Here is a 16,535-nt window from a genome sequence, read left to right on the forward strand (position 1 = left end):
AATTCAATTAGCCTTTAATAAAATGGAATTTGCTTCTTTACTGTTACAGGCCTTATACATCTGAAAGCAGAAAGCACCCAAGAGGGTATGTTGACATCATGGTCATCACAATGCCATTTCTGATGACTAGTTACAGAAATGTGAATGTCAAATCAAGAACAAAAGGAGGAGAAACCATTTCTAATAGCAGTGAATTTATGGAACGTTTATAGGTGTGCCACACACCGTACTACGCAACCTCTACAGAGATTCTCTTATTTAAATCTCCATATAAAGTAGGTATTTTCTTCAACTTTAAAAACATAGAAATTGAGAGTTAGAGGTTAAGAATACACACCCTGTAAGTGTGTATACACTTAGAGGTTAAGTATACAACACCCATCTACCAAAAGTACATAATCTACCATCTATAGCTACCAAAAAATACATTCAAGAAACATTTATCATTGCAAGCTTAGTTGAGCCATCAACTGTATTTTCATTACATTCACATGCCATTAAGTCTGTCTCTATCCACCACTTCCTAGTAAGAGTGCCTCATATCATGTCTCTTGGTCTACGGAGAGCAAATCCTGAGTGCTTTGGAAGTGTAACCCTCACAGCTCCTAAAGAGCCCTTGCATCTACTTTAGAGTCACTAATAAAAATAGAAGAAGATGTTCTCTCTCAAACTTTTGAGAATGTACTGTTTGTTTTCTATACACCTGATAGAGAAAGTGCTCTTCACATTAATTGAGGTCAGGCATTGAAAACCCTTATGAAGGAGTCGTAAATTCAACTGTGTGTTAGGAAGACCATTGGACTCACAGAATATCCAGATTCTAGCTGCAGCTCTCTCTCATATATTACATGACTTTAGCACTTGACCTCATTCCTCTGAAACTTCAAAATGTGCACTGTGAAAAGAAAGTTGCTAAGCTCTCCCTTGCCTACTTCAGAACACTGCTCTGGGGGACCAACCAGATAAAGTATGTGCATTCACTTTATCCCATGGATAAAGGCAATATGTTACTAAAAAAAATAATTTGTGGTGGGTTTGGAATGTGTGAATTTAGATAATCTGGAACTACATTTCCTAGAATTCTATCCCCTGTATGTTTCCATGTTAGGTTTGGCAATAAGAGATGTTTATTAAATAAGATTTCAAAGGCAGAAGTGAAACCACAGCCATTCTCCATGTTGAAAATCAATGCAGTCCACATGCACTATGGTAGTTCATGGGGTGTGGTTGCTAATCTCCTTTTGTACTGATGCCATGAAGCAACAGCAGTCTTCAGATTTTTTAGCTTAAAGGGATCTTATCCCTGGGCTGGGTACATGTTCAGCTAAGTGGATAAAGTAACAAGTTTCTCCTGCAGGTCTCTTGCATCGTCAGGATTGGAGTTAGTTGGAGATAGAAACAGATTCCATCTTTTTTCGTAATGGCTCACTTGGTCACTAGTAATTCTAGTTTTACCTGTTCTCCCAATTTCTTAACTGCCAACTAGTTGACGTACAGCAACTATTTAACTGCCAACTAGTTGACGTACAGCAACTATAAGTCCATTACCAGATGCAAAGAAAACAACTTTGCATAGACTTCTCCATTTCTCAGAATTGCACTGAATCCTAATGATATATCTCTTATAGCACTGGAGTGCAAATCACACAGTCAGTGGTTCAAACCCACCAGCTGCTCCTCTGAAACCCTGTACAGGGTTGCTATGGGTCAGAATCGACTCCAAAGCACTTAACAACATCAACAAATATATCACTCAGGGTTGGTCATTTCTATACAAACCTTGACTGATGATGCATCACTGATATAAAAAAGAAAAGAAAATCTGAGAAATGTTTTATTATTCCCTTTGCAACTGAATCTTACATTGCTTTGCATATTCAACACAAAAGAAATTATATATTTTATATATGTAGTAATACTCATACAAACACATACTTAGTACACTACCCAACAAAGCACCTCATACCTTACGTATGTTGTTGTTATGTTCTGTGGAGTTGGTTCCGATTCATAGCAACCCTGTGCAGAGTTTCTGAGGCTGTAAATCTTGACGGGAACAGAAAGCCGCATCTTTCTCCCATGGAACATCGGGTAGTTTCGAACTGCTGACCTTAAGGTTAGCAGCCCGATTCATAAGCACTATGATAACAGAGCTTTAGGAATAGCTAAAAATAATGACATGGGTATTTATAATATTCTAAAAAAGAGCTCTGGTAGTGTAGTAGTTACGAGTCATGCTGCTTACCTCAAGGTCAGCAGTTTGAAACTACCAGCAATTCCATGGGGGAAAGGTGAGATGTTCTGCTCCCATAAAGATTTATAGCCTCGGAAACCCTATGCAAGGTCACTATGGGTTGGAACTGACTCCACAGCACATAACCATCAGCAATATTCAAACATACACACATGTATTTAGTCATTTTGGTTAAAACTTCATCTCAACTAAGGGTACATTTAAAAAGCTACCAAATAAGGATTTATTAACTAAAGCTTTAACATAAAACCTTGCCTTTCATTTATTAATAAGATTGATTGAAAAAAAATAGTTTTCCAACAAAGCGATGGAAAATGAAATGGTCTTTGTTGCCATAGTGCACAAATCCTGACTTTGCCCCTTAAATGATTGTAGCCTATAAGCTAACCACTACTGTGTTAACAAGAACATTGAAGGGAGAGAAATGAAGATCTATAAATAGGAAGAACTCAAGAGAGAATAGTACTACAGACTCATGAAGCACTCTCCACTTGATCCCAATGCTAGAAATTCAATTTGATTTTATGTCCAGATATATATAAATCCCATTCTCACTACCCAATCACTTCTTAACTTTCTTACTTGCAATGCATATGTTACAAAGTTCAGTACCAGGCTGCTGCTACAAGATTCAAATTAAAAGTCCATATCATAGTACTAGTATTTCAAAGTACACCCTAATGGTTGAATGCATTCTAACCCTCCATGTCTTTTAAAAACATACAGCCAGTATCCCACATGGGTTGGCTTATAGCTTTACATTCTAGCTTCTGTGTCTCTCCACAGAAAATCAGTTAACTCAGGGAAGATTACTTTTCTTAGCATGAATATTGACTAAGCAGTTAAAGATCCAGGAAGGTTGGAAGACCTGCTTCTCCTTGAAATTATCTGTGTACTTAAGAATAGACCCCTTCATTTCTCTGAAATTCAAACCCTTCATTCATGAAATGAAAATAAGGGTATCTGCTTCACAGGATTCTTGTGAATATTATGTGAAGCAACCGATGAGAAAATATTTAGTAGAACACTATTATAATAAAAGAATATTAGGATTCTTTTCAAAAGACATTTTACATCATTGTGGAAAGAGCACAAAGTTTGGATTAAGACAGGCCTGCTAAAGAACTTGGCTGTCACTAATTGTGTGACATAAGGTAAATCTCTAAACGTTTCAATTTCAGTCCTCAAAGAGGGGGAAAAAAATAAGAATACTACCTACCTGTTTAGGCTTCTGGGAAGCTTGAATGAATTAATTAATATAAAGAGTTTGACACAATGCCTGATGTTTATTGATAAATACTAGCTATTATTATCACCACCTTTTCCCTAATTGAAGAAGCTCTGGTATAGTAATGGATTACAAGCTAAACTGCTAACTGAAAGGTCAGCAGTTCAAACCTACTAGGCATCATGTGGGAGAAAGGTGAGGCTTTCTTCCATAAAGATGTATAGCCTGGCATACAACCACCACCCCTGCAATACAGATACAAATTCACAAGCATACACACACATACATTGGAGGTGTATTCAAAATAGAAAGTCAAAAACTCTTACCCGTGTAACAAAGTACTTCCGTGATACATAAGATCTGTGATAAGGATTGGGGCAGAGTGTTGATTTAGTCACACTTGGTTGCCTTGACATCTGCCTTGGTGCTGAGTCTTTGCCTGGGTTTCCTTCCTCCAAGGACAGGTGATCAGTCTCGGAGGGTTGGTCTTCTTCCTCTTGTTTCAGAGGTACAGGATGAAAACCTTCAAAACTTCCAATCGCTGACATTTCTTTAGCCTAAAAACGTGAGAAGAAACGATCTTCTTATTAACAAAGAAAACAATAAGCTGTGTCCCAGTTATAACAAAACAGGCTAAAATGAGCAAATGATGCTCCTGAAACTACAAACTGCCACATATAAATAAAACAGAGGCTCTGATAGATGTACCTTCATAATATGGGTTCCTAAATATCAGTCACGATTCTATATGGCCATTTATCCTTGGGGTGAGGGGGTTAAGCAGGGATCATTTGGGCAGAGATAAATAACCTGTAAGTCATTCCATTCCTCCTTAAGAGGTAGGTATTGTAATTTTTTCTCACCCCAGAGGACTTGAAGCTGAACAAGAAGAGAGAACAGTAAAATATTTATCAGACAATTTCTTTCCAAGATTTCATAGTATTTTCTTGAAAACCCACTAGTCTGCAGCTATATTTAAAGATGAAATGCCATGAACACACACCATCTCACTTGCTTCTCAGATTAGATCTACAGTCATAATCATTCCCAAAGGCACGTAAAGGTGAGCATATCTTTTAACAACAACAAACAAAAAAAATCTAAAAATGTACCCTAGGGAAATAATTTAGATAAATGTCAATTTGCAGAAAAATACATATGTTTAATAGCAAAATATTGAGTATAATATTAGAATGGTTGTTAAGCGCCATCAAGTCGATTCTGACCCTGTACATGATTTCAAAGGAGTGGTTGGTGAATTTGAACCTCCAACCTTTGACTTAGCAACCCAGTGCTTATCCTACAGTGCTACACCAGGAGTTGTTGTTGTTAGGTGCCATCGAGTTGGTACCGACTCATAGCGACCTTATGCAAAACAGAATGAAACACTGCCTGATCCTGGGCCAACGTCACTATCGTTGCCATGCTTGAGCCCATTGATGCTGCCACTTTGTCAATCCATCTCACTGGGGTCTTCCTCTTTTTATCTGATCCTTCACCCTACTAAACATGATCTCCTTCTCCAGTGATTGGTCCCTGCTGACAATTTGTCGGATGTATGAGAAACGAAGTTTGGCCATCCTGGCCTCCAAGGAACACTCTACCTGTACTTTTTCTACACAGATCTGTTGGTTCTTTTGGCAGCCCATGACACTTTCAATATTCTCATCCAACACCATAACTCAAATGGATCAATTCGTCTATGGTCTTCCTTATTCACTGTCCAGCTTTCACATGTATATGAGGTTATTGAAAATACCATGACCAGGCGCACCTTAGTCCTCAAGCTGACATCTTTGCTCTACAACACTAAAAAGGTCTTGTGCAGCAGATTTGCCTAATGCACTACGCAGTTTGATTTCTTAACTGCTGCTTCCATGAGTGTTGATAGATGATCCAAGAAGAATGAAGTCCTTGACAACTTCAATCTTTTCTCTGTTGATAAGAAAGTTGTTTATTGGTCCAGTGGTGAGGATTTTTGTTTTCTTTACACAGAGATGTAATCCATATTGAAAAATGTGCTCTTTGATCATCAGTAAATGTTTTAAGTCCTTTTTACTTTCAGCAAGCAAAGTTGTATCATCTGCATATCGCAGGTTGTTAATGAGTCTTCCTCCAATCCTAATGCCACTTTTTTCTTCATATGACCCAGCTTCTCAGATTATTTGCTCAGCATACAGGTTGAATAAGTATGGTGAAAGAATACAAGCCTGTCAAACACCTTTCTTAATTTTAAACCATTCCGTGTTCCCAACTCTATTTTGAGGAGGCAGCTCTTCCCCAGTCACATTTTGAATGCCTTCCAACCTGAGGGCCTCATTTTCCGACACTATATCTGACAGTGTTTCTCTGCTATTCATAAGGTTGTCAGTGACTAAATATTCGGAAGTAATTCATCACTCCTTCTTCCTAGTCTGTCTTCATCTGGAAGCTCATCTGAAACCTGTCCACCATGGGTGACCCTGCTGGTATTTAAAATACCGGTGGCGTAGCTTCCAGAATCACAGTAACTCACAAGCCACCACAGTACGACAAACTGACAGACGTGTGGTGGACACCAGGAATTAGACACACAATATTGCATCTAATACTAAAATAAGACTAAAGAAACTAAATATTTTCTGCAGGGAATTAGCTAGATAAAATATACTATGTTGTTGTTGTTAAGTACCATCAAGTCAATTCCAACTTATAGTGACCCTGTATAGAGTTTCTGAAGAACCGCTGATGGGTTTGAACTGCTGACGTTTTGGTACGTAGTCCAGTGCTGATCCACAGCACCACGTCAGAAGTCCAAATATAGTAGTATATCATATAGTATATTTGATATAAAACACAATGTAGCCATTTAAAATGTGAATTATATACTTTTGTTATCGAAAGATGTCCCAAATACGTCACTGGTGGAAAAAAGTGAGTAAGTTATATATTATTATAAATGATGTCATTCAATTTTATTAAAATAATTCACAAAGAAAAGAAAGAAGGGAGGAAGGAGAAGGAGGAAGGAAGAAAGGAACATGTTATACCTGTATTTGCATGTGTGTGTGTGAGTGTGTATAGAGAAAGAGAGCCCTGGGGATGCAATGGTTAAGTGCTCTCAGCTGCTAACTGAAAGACTGTAGGTTTGAACACACCCAGCCTATCTGTAGAAGTAAGACATCATAATCTATTCTTTTAAAGGTTTCAGCCTAGAAGACCTTAAGGAGTAGTTCTTCACTGTCATATAGGAGCTCTATGAATCAGAATGAACAACAACATATATTAAACTTTTTCTAACCTTTATCATATCATGTTGTTGTTGTTAAGTACCATGCAGTCGGTTCCGACACATAGTGACCCTGTAAGGGTTTCTGAGGCTGTAAATCTTTACGGAAGCAGAAAGCTTCATCTTTCTCCTGTGGAACAGCTAGTAGTTTTGGACTGCTAACCTTGAAGTCCAATTCATAACCACTATGCTACCAGTACCATATATTACATATATTCTTATAGTGACCCCATATAGGGTTTCCAAGGCTTTAAATCTTTGCAAGATCAGAAAGCTTTTCTCCTGTGGATCAGTTGGTGGTCTATAGCCACTGACCTTCAGTTTAGCAGTCCAATGCTTATCATATGGAGCCACCATGCTATCTTTCTCTATATATACATATATATAGTCCTGGTGTGGCACTGTAAGATAAGCACTGGACTGCTAACTGAAAGGTCAGTGGCTCAACCCCACCATCCACTCCTCTGAAATCCTATACAAGGTCACTGTGAGTCAGAACAGACTCCACGGCACTTAACAACAACACCATAATAGATGCTATGTTCATCTGTGACCAAGCCAGACACAGGAGACATCTACACAGTATTAGTTATTACATATAGAAAGAATTAAACAGAAATTTAGTGTAAGTTTACCCTATATATTTGGTGTAATATTATACTTTTAGGTGTAATATGTTACCCTATATGGTTTACCCTATAGAATATTATACTATTAAGTATGGAATGAAGTAAACTAAAATATTAACAATGGCTATCTCTGCATAATAGGGTTAAAAATCCAAAATAGGATTTTTATTTTCTATTTTGATAAGTTTGTGAATGATTATAACAAACATTTACAACAAAAATAAATTTTTAAAAACATAAATAAATTGATTAGTCAATCTGCTTTAACCACTCGCTGTTACACCAAAGGCTCTTCATAAAAGACAATAGGAGGTACATGCTAGCCTAATGAACCTAAGACAAGCTGAGGGCCGGTAGTTGTCTGCACAGTAAGTACAATGTTATACTGAAGGAGGTTCGGAAGGAGGGTCCAGATTCACCAAGTAACTAGGAATGCCAGCTAATTCTCAGGGCTGTCTCAGTGTTCTTAAACAGACAAAGGTGGTTTTAATTCCACGCAATGTTCTTGAAACTTGTGGAACACCAGGAAGTGGGGCAAAGCCCTTGTCCTAACTCTGGAAGATGGGATCACCTAGATAGAGGATATGAGAAAGAGAAAACTCACACGATGATAAAATTTGAAGTCTCAAGATCACTTTGAACTACAAGGTTGGCAGTTCAAACTAACCCCCTCACCCCTACCCTGCTCCTTGGAAATCCTACACTGGTTCATTATGAGTCAGAATCAATTAGATGGCACTTAACAACAGCAACTTGGGCAATTGTGAGCACAAGAAAGACCCAAGCCTATTAAAATTTATGCCAGGATGGTAGTAGTAAACTGGGACTGTCTCAGGTGAATATGTGTATATATAGTCACCCTAGAGTCCTGGTGTGGAACTGTAGGATGAGCACTAATCTGCTAACCACAAAGTCAACAGTTCAAACCTACCAGTCACTTTTGGAAACCCTATACAGTGGCTACTACCACTGTGCAAGTCCATCTCAGAACTGACTTGATGGCACCCAACAACAACAACAAGAGTTTGAATATATGAGAAATCACAGTTGGAGTGGAGGGTGGGTAACAGCAGCTCACAAGTGAATGGCCCTCTACAGGTCATACATATTTTACCTGATTGTCTCAGTAACTCTGGGAAGGTTGGTACATGATGGCCTTTCTAGTTATCATCTTTTAATTTCTACAAAACTGATTGACTAGAACTATGCAAATAAGGATCACAGGGATTGGACCATTTACTATGACTATACACAAAGAGGAACCTATCAGGGAATTGGTTGGTTTTGCCATACTGCTACGCTTAAAAGGGAGACTTCACTATCATCAAGAAGAAGCATCTGGAGCAGAAGATATCCTATGAACCAAGGACTGGACTGAGAACCTCCTAAACCCAAAAGAAAGAGCAGATGTTGAAAATGATGAGAGAGGAGGTGAGCTGAGCACCTATGGACAGGAGCTGCAATATGTGCTTATGCAGGGCAATGGCTTGAATGCCCCCCAAACAGATGTTACCTAAGAATTTTCTGTGTGGGGTTTTCCTACCACAAGGTAGAAGTTGAGGACTCTGGACAAAAGGCTTACTAACAGAGCTAAATGACCTGTGGCACACGCTTGTCCAGAGAAAGAGATGTCTGAATATTCCCTGTGCAGGAAGGCATACTCCCTCTGCCCACAGGGCATTGTGGCGGCAAGAACCAGATTTTATGATGGGAACTTGAGGCAGAGAATTAAAAGGGCCAATCAGCAGAGGTTTGAGAGTTCCTGGACCGAGTCCAGTGAGGTCCAGCCAAGCCCAGCAGCAGAGCAGAAGCCTTGGGCAGCATGATGGTAGGGAGAACTGTGGTGACATGAACACAGCATGTGACCTGAACCACAGCACATCTGCTAAGTAACGTCAGAACAGGTAACTTAGAGAAGAGTAAATGTTTCTCCATTAGGAATCTCCTTTTATTATTTAGTGTGTGCTTTCTATAAATACTAATAATGGCTTTTACTTTGCCAGCGAAGACTGTATCTTGTGTGTCTAATTTGATCACAGATGAACATAGCACCCACAGCACAGCAGATGCCAGTGGGTGAAGGCGTCCCATTCCTAGCAGTCTCATCTCTATCTGGGAGTTCAAAACACGACCTGTCTGCACATGCAATGCAGAAACACAGCTATGTACAGCTGGTTACTGGCTTCCCCTCCATCTTTCCTTGGCATAGTAGGCCCATGGATGCACCTGGATAGTGGTGGCAGTCTCTGGACTCCCAATATGGATTCCCAACCATCCAGCTCCCAATTCCCAACCATCATGGTGCCACATTGTCTTACAACCGGATGAGTTTTCTGGTAGATTTAAAAAATTATATTCACAACAGGGAGACACTGGCCTCTGATGGGACAGGGCATGGAGAAACTGGAGAAAAATGTGTGTATGTGTGTGTGATCAGTAAGTTGCTTAGCCCTCCCTGGCAGCTACGTGCTCTAATCAGTCAGGGCTGTCACCTCTACTGTAGTAATGCTGGGAGGAAACACATTTTCAGAGTTCCCTGTAACCTGTGAGGGAAAACTTGTGCCATTGGGGAAGGAAAACCTACTTCTGTATTTGCAGCACTCTGTGAATGCCTGCCTCACAACAGACATCTGCAAGAGGCTCCTGTGCCTGGAAAACAGAGGGAGGATTTAATTAGGTCTGCTTCCTCTCCCTCAGGCTGTCAGCTCTGGAAACACTTGGGAAGCCAGAGCACTCTGAAACCTAACTGTTTGATATCCAGGAAAGACAGAAACTCTCAGCTCAATTTAAATTTGCTCAGCTTTGAATAATGGAGGATTGAAGATGAGCCATGCCAATCCAGAATTAATCCAGCCCTGTTCCAGTCACTTGAAGCATGTCCTTTCCATCCAGTGAATGTAACCTCTTTGACAACCTCCCCCTATGAAAAAAGTAGCATCATCTATGCCCTACCTCATTCCTCATTGCTGCCCCAGACAATGTCTTCAGTCCCATTACTATTTTTAAAAAAAAATAATAAAAGCCCTTCCATTGCTGGATAAATAGGCCTAGTGTGGTGCTGTAGGATGAGCACTCGACCCAAGGTTGATTTGAGCTACAAGGTGAGTGGTTCAAACTCACCAGCTGCAACTTACAAACTGTATATGAGGTTGCTATGGGTCAGAATTGACTTGATGGCTCTTAACAACAACAGCAACAGTGTGGTATTGTAGGATAATAAGCACTGGACCGTAAGGTCGGTTTGAACCACAAGGTGAATTGTTCAAACTCACCAGCCACTCCTTAGAAACCCTATACAGGGTCATGTGAGAAATAACTCTTGTGAGCATGGTCCATCTTTAGGACTAAAGGAAGTCTTGGAGGTAGCATGCTAGGATAACAAAAGGAGGTGAAGAACTAGTTTGACTGGCTAGCAACTTTAAAATAAGAATACAAACATCGAGGAAATAGGGTAAGTTCATGAATAAAGTGGGAAACTACCTTTAAACAAGAATGCACCCAGTAAGGACTAGTAGGTGACTTTGGAAGGAGACTGTGACCTTGTAATACCCAAAGGAGGGAGAACTGGAGGAGGGACTTTTGGGGGACAGGGGAATAAAATTGATTGTGGCCCGGACATAAGGCACGTCTGCCCGAGTGTAGTGGGTTGGGCACCCGATTTTGCAAAATCAAATGAAGAAAACCTCCCTCTCACTAAAATGAGTACAGATTAGATTGTTGAGTGATTGTCAGTGTGGACGTTTCTCACAGTCACTATGGGTTGGAACCTACTTGATGGCTCTTAACAACAACAACAACAACAACAATGTGGAATTGTAGGATAAGCACTGAGCTACAAGGCAGTTTGAACCACAAGGTAGGCAGTTCAAGCTCACCACCTGCTCCTCTGAAACCCTATACAGAGTCGCTGAGTCAGAACAGACTTGATGCCATGTCACAACAACAACATGCACACTAACATACCAAACAAGTATTAATACTAGCAACAAATCCAGCCAAAGTTCAGATGTTTCCCCTGTATGTATGTTGATAAATCATGCCTTTGCAACAGACCCATCTAGGGGTATTACAAACTGAAAAGTATCATTGTTTCCATAGGATCCCTTTGGTAAATTTCTTACTTTTTGATCTAATCTCACTCCAGGGAATTTGTGTAATGAAAATTATGCTAAATAAGGAAAACACAGAAATATTCATTACTGATTTTGCATGATAATTAAATAATTAGAAGAAAACTGAGATACCTAATAGTCACAAAGTGCAGTTGCAAATGTGTAGACCATTAAAATAACATCCAAAATCACTGTAACAGCATGGGAATAAAGAATGTATCTTCTACAGTGAAAAACAACAGCAACAAGGAAGTAAAAATGTTTTTGCTAGTAATGGCTATTTGACTATGTTTTACTTGGCAGAGACTAAAATAAAAAAACTCAAAACTACTACCAACAAGTTGATTCCTACTCAGGTTGTTGTCCTTGATAGGAACTGTCGAGTTGGTTTCGTTTCATGGACACTCTATCTACGCACACCAGAAGGAAAGATTGCCTGGTCCTCAGTCATCCTCACAATTGTTGTTACATTTGAACCTATCACTTTTGACACTATGTTAATCTGTCCTGTTGGGGACCTTCCTCTTTTTTTTTTTTTTTTTTGCTAACCTGCCACTTTATCAAAGGAGTCTTAAAAGCATTGTGGATTATGAACTGGGATACTAACAGAAAAGTCAGCAGTTCAAATTTGCCTGTTGCTCCTGGTAGAAAGAGGAGGTTTTCTGCTCCCCTAAAGAATTACAGTCCCAGAAACCCTGGTAGTGTAGTGGTTACGAGTCAGGCTGCTAGACTCAAGGTCAGCAGTTCGAAGCTATCAGCTGTTCTGAGGAAGAAAGACGAGGCTTTCTGCTCCTGTAAAGATTTACAGCCTCGGAAACCCTGTATAGGGTCGCTATGAATCGGAACCAACTCCATGGCACATTACCACCACCACATGAGTTGAAAACTACTCAAAGACATATATAACCACGACCAACAACCACTTTATCAAACATCATGTCTTTCTCCAGGGATTGTAGAAGATACGTGTCCAAAGTACAAGAGGTTAAGTCTCATCATGCTGGTTTCTAAGGATCGTTCTGGCTATACGTCTTCCAACACAGATTTGTTTGTTCTTCAGCAGTACTTGGTATTTATAATGTTTTGCTCGAACCTCATAACTCAAATACATAAATTCTTCTCTGGTCTTTGTTATTTCTTGTTCAACATTCACATGCATATGTGGCGAATGAAAATACCAGTTTGGGTCAAGCCTCAAACTGACACCTTTGATGTTGACCGCTTAAAAGAGGTCGTGTGCAGCAGATTTGCCCAGTGCAATATTGTTTGATTTGTTCAGTGCTGTGTCCATGGTGTTAACAGTAGATCCAAGGAAAATAAAATATTTGACAAGTTCAATCTTTTCTCCATTTATCATGATATTATTTATTGGTCTGGTGGTGAGGATTTTTGTTTTCTTGACATTGAGGTTTAATCCATAGTAAAGGTTGTGGTCTTTGATCTTCATCAGTAAGTATCTAAAATTCTCTTTGTTTTCAGAAAACAAGGTTGTCTTATATTCATATCATAAACTGTTAATGACTCTTCCTCCAATCCTGATGCTACATTCTTCATATAATCCAGTTTTTCAAATTATTTCGGCACTTTGAATAAGTATGGTGAAAGGATACAATCCTGGCACACACCTTTACTGATTTGAAACCATTCAGTGTCCTCTTATTCTTTTCAAATGAATGCTTCTTGGTCTATGTACCAGTTCCTCACAAACACAATTAAGTGTTCTGGAAAGCTCATTCTCCGCAATTTTGTCATAGCTTGTCATGATCCACACATCATGTCAATAAAGTCAATAAGGCACAGGTAAACATCTTTCACATATTCTCTGTTTAAAGCCAAAATCCATTTGATATCTGTAATGATGTCCCTCATTCTATGTTCTTATGTGAATCTGGCTTGAACTTTTGGCAGCTCCCTGTTAATATATTACTTCAACAATTTTTGTATTATTTTTAGCAAAATTTTACTGGCATGTGATATTAATGATATTGTCAGGTGATTTACACTTTCCATTGGGTCACCTGTCTCTGGAATGGGCACAAATATGAAACTCTTACAATAAATTGGCAAGTTAACTACCTTCCAAATTTCTTGGATTAGATGAGTAACTGCCTCCAGTGCTACCTTAATTTGCTGAAAGATTTAAATTTATATACCATCAGTTCCTGGAGCCTTCTTCGTTTCCAATGCCTCAGTGCACCTTGGACTTCTTCATTTAGTACCATTGACTCTTGATAATATGCTACCTTTTGGAATGGTTGAACACTGACCATTTCTTTTTGGTACTGTGATGCTGCATATTCCTTACATCTTCTTTTGATGCATCCTGCATTACTCAGTTTTGCATAATAGAAATTGAAGTAGCAGGGTAACAAGGTCTGACTAAGGTGGCTGGATAACCGCAGAAGCAATCCTGTGAATTTTTTTAATCTGCAGTAGTGTACACTTCCAATCATATGACTGTGAATCCTTTGGATACTATTAGGTATTTAGAACAAGGAAAGAAAAGGGCCTCAAGTCACTAGGTCTGACCTGTCTCAGCAGAAAACAAGCCAACCTCAGCAATGAGAAGTTTTGGAGAAGTGGAATAGTGGGAGAGAGGGTTTTTTGCAAGAGGGAATAAAGTTAAATAAGAGGACTAGATGAGAGGGAATACTTGGTAAGAGAAAAGGAAGTTAGTTAAAGATGAGCTGAAACCTGAGAAAACAGGATTCAAAGAAATTGCATATCCTCAGGCACTATAATCCAAATAGCCCACTCCCCTGACAAAGGAGTATATAAAGAAGAAATCAAATTGTACTCTGGGCTCCACCTACTTCCCTTCCCCAAGGTGCCTATTCTGACCTCTCTTTGTAAGAGTGTCTCTGCTTGTAATAAGGAGCTCTGGCAGTGTAGTGGTTACGAATCGGGCTGCAAACCTCAAGGTCAGCAGTTCGAAACTACCAGCTGTTCCAGGGGAGAAAGATGAGGTGTTCTGTCCCGTAAAGATTTACAGCCTCGGAAACCCTATACAGGGTCACTATGCTGTTCCAGGGGAGAAAGATGAGGTGTTCTGCTCCCGTAAAGATTTACAGCCTCGGAAACCCTGTACAGGGTCACTATGAGTCGGAACCGACTCCACGACACATAACAACAACAACAACATGCTTGTAATAAACCTGTCTTTCACTTCCCTAAGACTCTTGTCTTCCTAATTTCTTTTTTGTGCCCAAAGTGTGTTGTTGTTATTAATTGCCATCTAGTTGTATAGGGTTTCCAAGGAGCATCTGGGGAGCTTGAACCGCTGACCTTGTTGTTCGAACCGACTTTAGTCTAGTGCATTAACCCTCTGCACCAAACTTATGCCTTCCCAATTCTTTGGAAGGATAGTAACTGTTCTAGGGACATCACTTCAACTGTGACAGATACCATTATTGCTTCATGGTGATGGTCTCCCTCATCTGGACAATTTGTCTTCTTGCTTTTGTCCTGTTTAAAACTCAATAAAGACCCATCCAAAAAAAAAAAGCTAAAGAGGATAGAGAGAAACACTGTAAACTGATGATATATGGAGGGGATAATAATCAATGTAATAAAACAAGCTATATGAATGGTTGAATGTGAAGCTGATGATGTGCCCTGTAAACTTTCACTCAATGCAAAATAAAAACATTTAATTAAAAAAAAAAAAAACTCAATAAAGAGGTCTTTATAAACTATTTGAATTTAGGGTCTTTTTCCCCCTAGAACAAATCTCATCTTTCTCCAATAGAAGTATTGGTGGGTTTGAACCACCAACCTTGCAGCTTGCATTCCAATGCCTGATCCATAGTGCAACCAGGGCTGTTTTGACAAAGACTTTAAGGAAAAGATTTAGATTTATAGAGATATGTGAATTGTAAGTAAATTTTTCTTTTAAAAATTAATTAATTAGTGCTATGAATTGGAATCGACTCGATGGCACTTAACAACAACAACCTTTGTGTTCTGGAATCCTGGTGTTGAGCTGTGGGTTAATGTGCTGGACTGCAAAGTTCGTTTGAACAGCATTGTCAGTGGTTCAAGCTTACCAGCTGCTCCTTGGAAACCCTATACAGAGTTGTTATCAGTTGGAACCAACTCGGATGGCACTTAATGACATCAACAACAACCCTTGTGCCCTGGTGTGGCTCTGTGGGTTAACACACTAGACTGCAAAGTTGGTTTGAATAACAAAGTCAGAAGTTCAAGCTCACCAGCCGCTCCTCGGAAAAAACCCTATACAGGGTCACTATGGGTCAGAGCTGAGTCTATACAGGGTCACTATGGGTCAGAGCTGAGTTGACGGCACTTGACAACAACAACCACAACCTTTGTAATAAAAAATAAAATGTATGAATAAATCCCAAATAATAAGTTGTTTTTGTAAACAGTTTTTTGATTGATGTTAAGTGCTACTATCTATTGCTAACTGCAAGCTTGGCGGTTCAAACTCACCAGCTGCTCCTCGCAAACTCTATACAGGGTTGCTATGGGTCAAAATCAATTCCACAGCATTTAACAACGACAACAAATTTCATGAAGTTTTGCCTAAAATAAATTATTTTAACTATTAAGGTCAGCAGTTCAAACCCACCAGCTGCTCCTTGGAAACCCTATACAACTTCACGATGAGTAAGAATCAACGGGACAGCGCTTAACAGCAACAACAAGAATGCTATATAACTGTAGTTTTTATGTTGATATTGTTGTTTTTGGTAGGTGCTGTCAAGTGGGTTCCAGTTTACAGAGATTCTCTGCACAACAGAGCGAAATAATGCCCTGTCCCCTGTCCTGAGCCATCCTCACAATTGTTACACTTGAGCCCATTGCTGATGCCACTGTGCCAATCCATCTCATTGGGGGTCTTTCTCTTTTTCGCTGACTCTCCACTTTACCAAATATGATGTTCTTCTCTAGGGACTAATCCCTCCTGATAATATGTTTGAAGCATGAGAGGGAGGTTAGGTCATCCTGGCTTCTAAGGCACATTCTGACTGTTTTTCTTGCATCACAGATTTATTTGTTCTTCTGTCAGTCCACGATACTT

The 16,535-nt window shown here is 39.5% G+C and overlaps 1 protein-coding gene across 1 annotated transcript in view; it reads right to left on the bottom strand.

Moving 5' to 3' along the window:
- Nucleotides 1-4,035, bottom strand: part of TPRG1 (tumor protein p63 regulated 1) — a 213,849-nt gene extending 209,814 nt beyond the window's left edge. The window contains exon 1 of the mRNA XM_006871880.1: nucleotides 3,809-4,035. Within this exon, the coding sequence (XP_006871942.1) occupies nucleotides 3,809-4,030 (222 nt within the window). The 5' untranslated portion in view covers nucleotides 4,031-4,035. The remainder of the gene's footprint in view (nucleotides 1-3,808) is intronic.
- Nucleotides 4,036-16,535: the final 12,500 nt, after the last annotated feature.

This window comes from Chrysochloris asiatica, unplaced genomic scaffold (assembly GCF_000296735.1).
Source record: "Chrysochloris asiatica unplaced genomic scaffold, ChrAsi1.0 scaffold00177, whole genome shotgun sequence".
In the NCBI taxonomy this organism is placed as follows: domain Eukaryota; kingdom Metazoa; phylum Chordata; class Mammalia; order Afrosoricida; family Chrysochloridae; genus Chrysochloris; species Chrysochloris asiatica.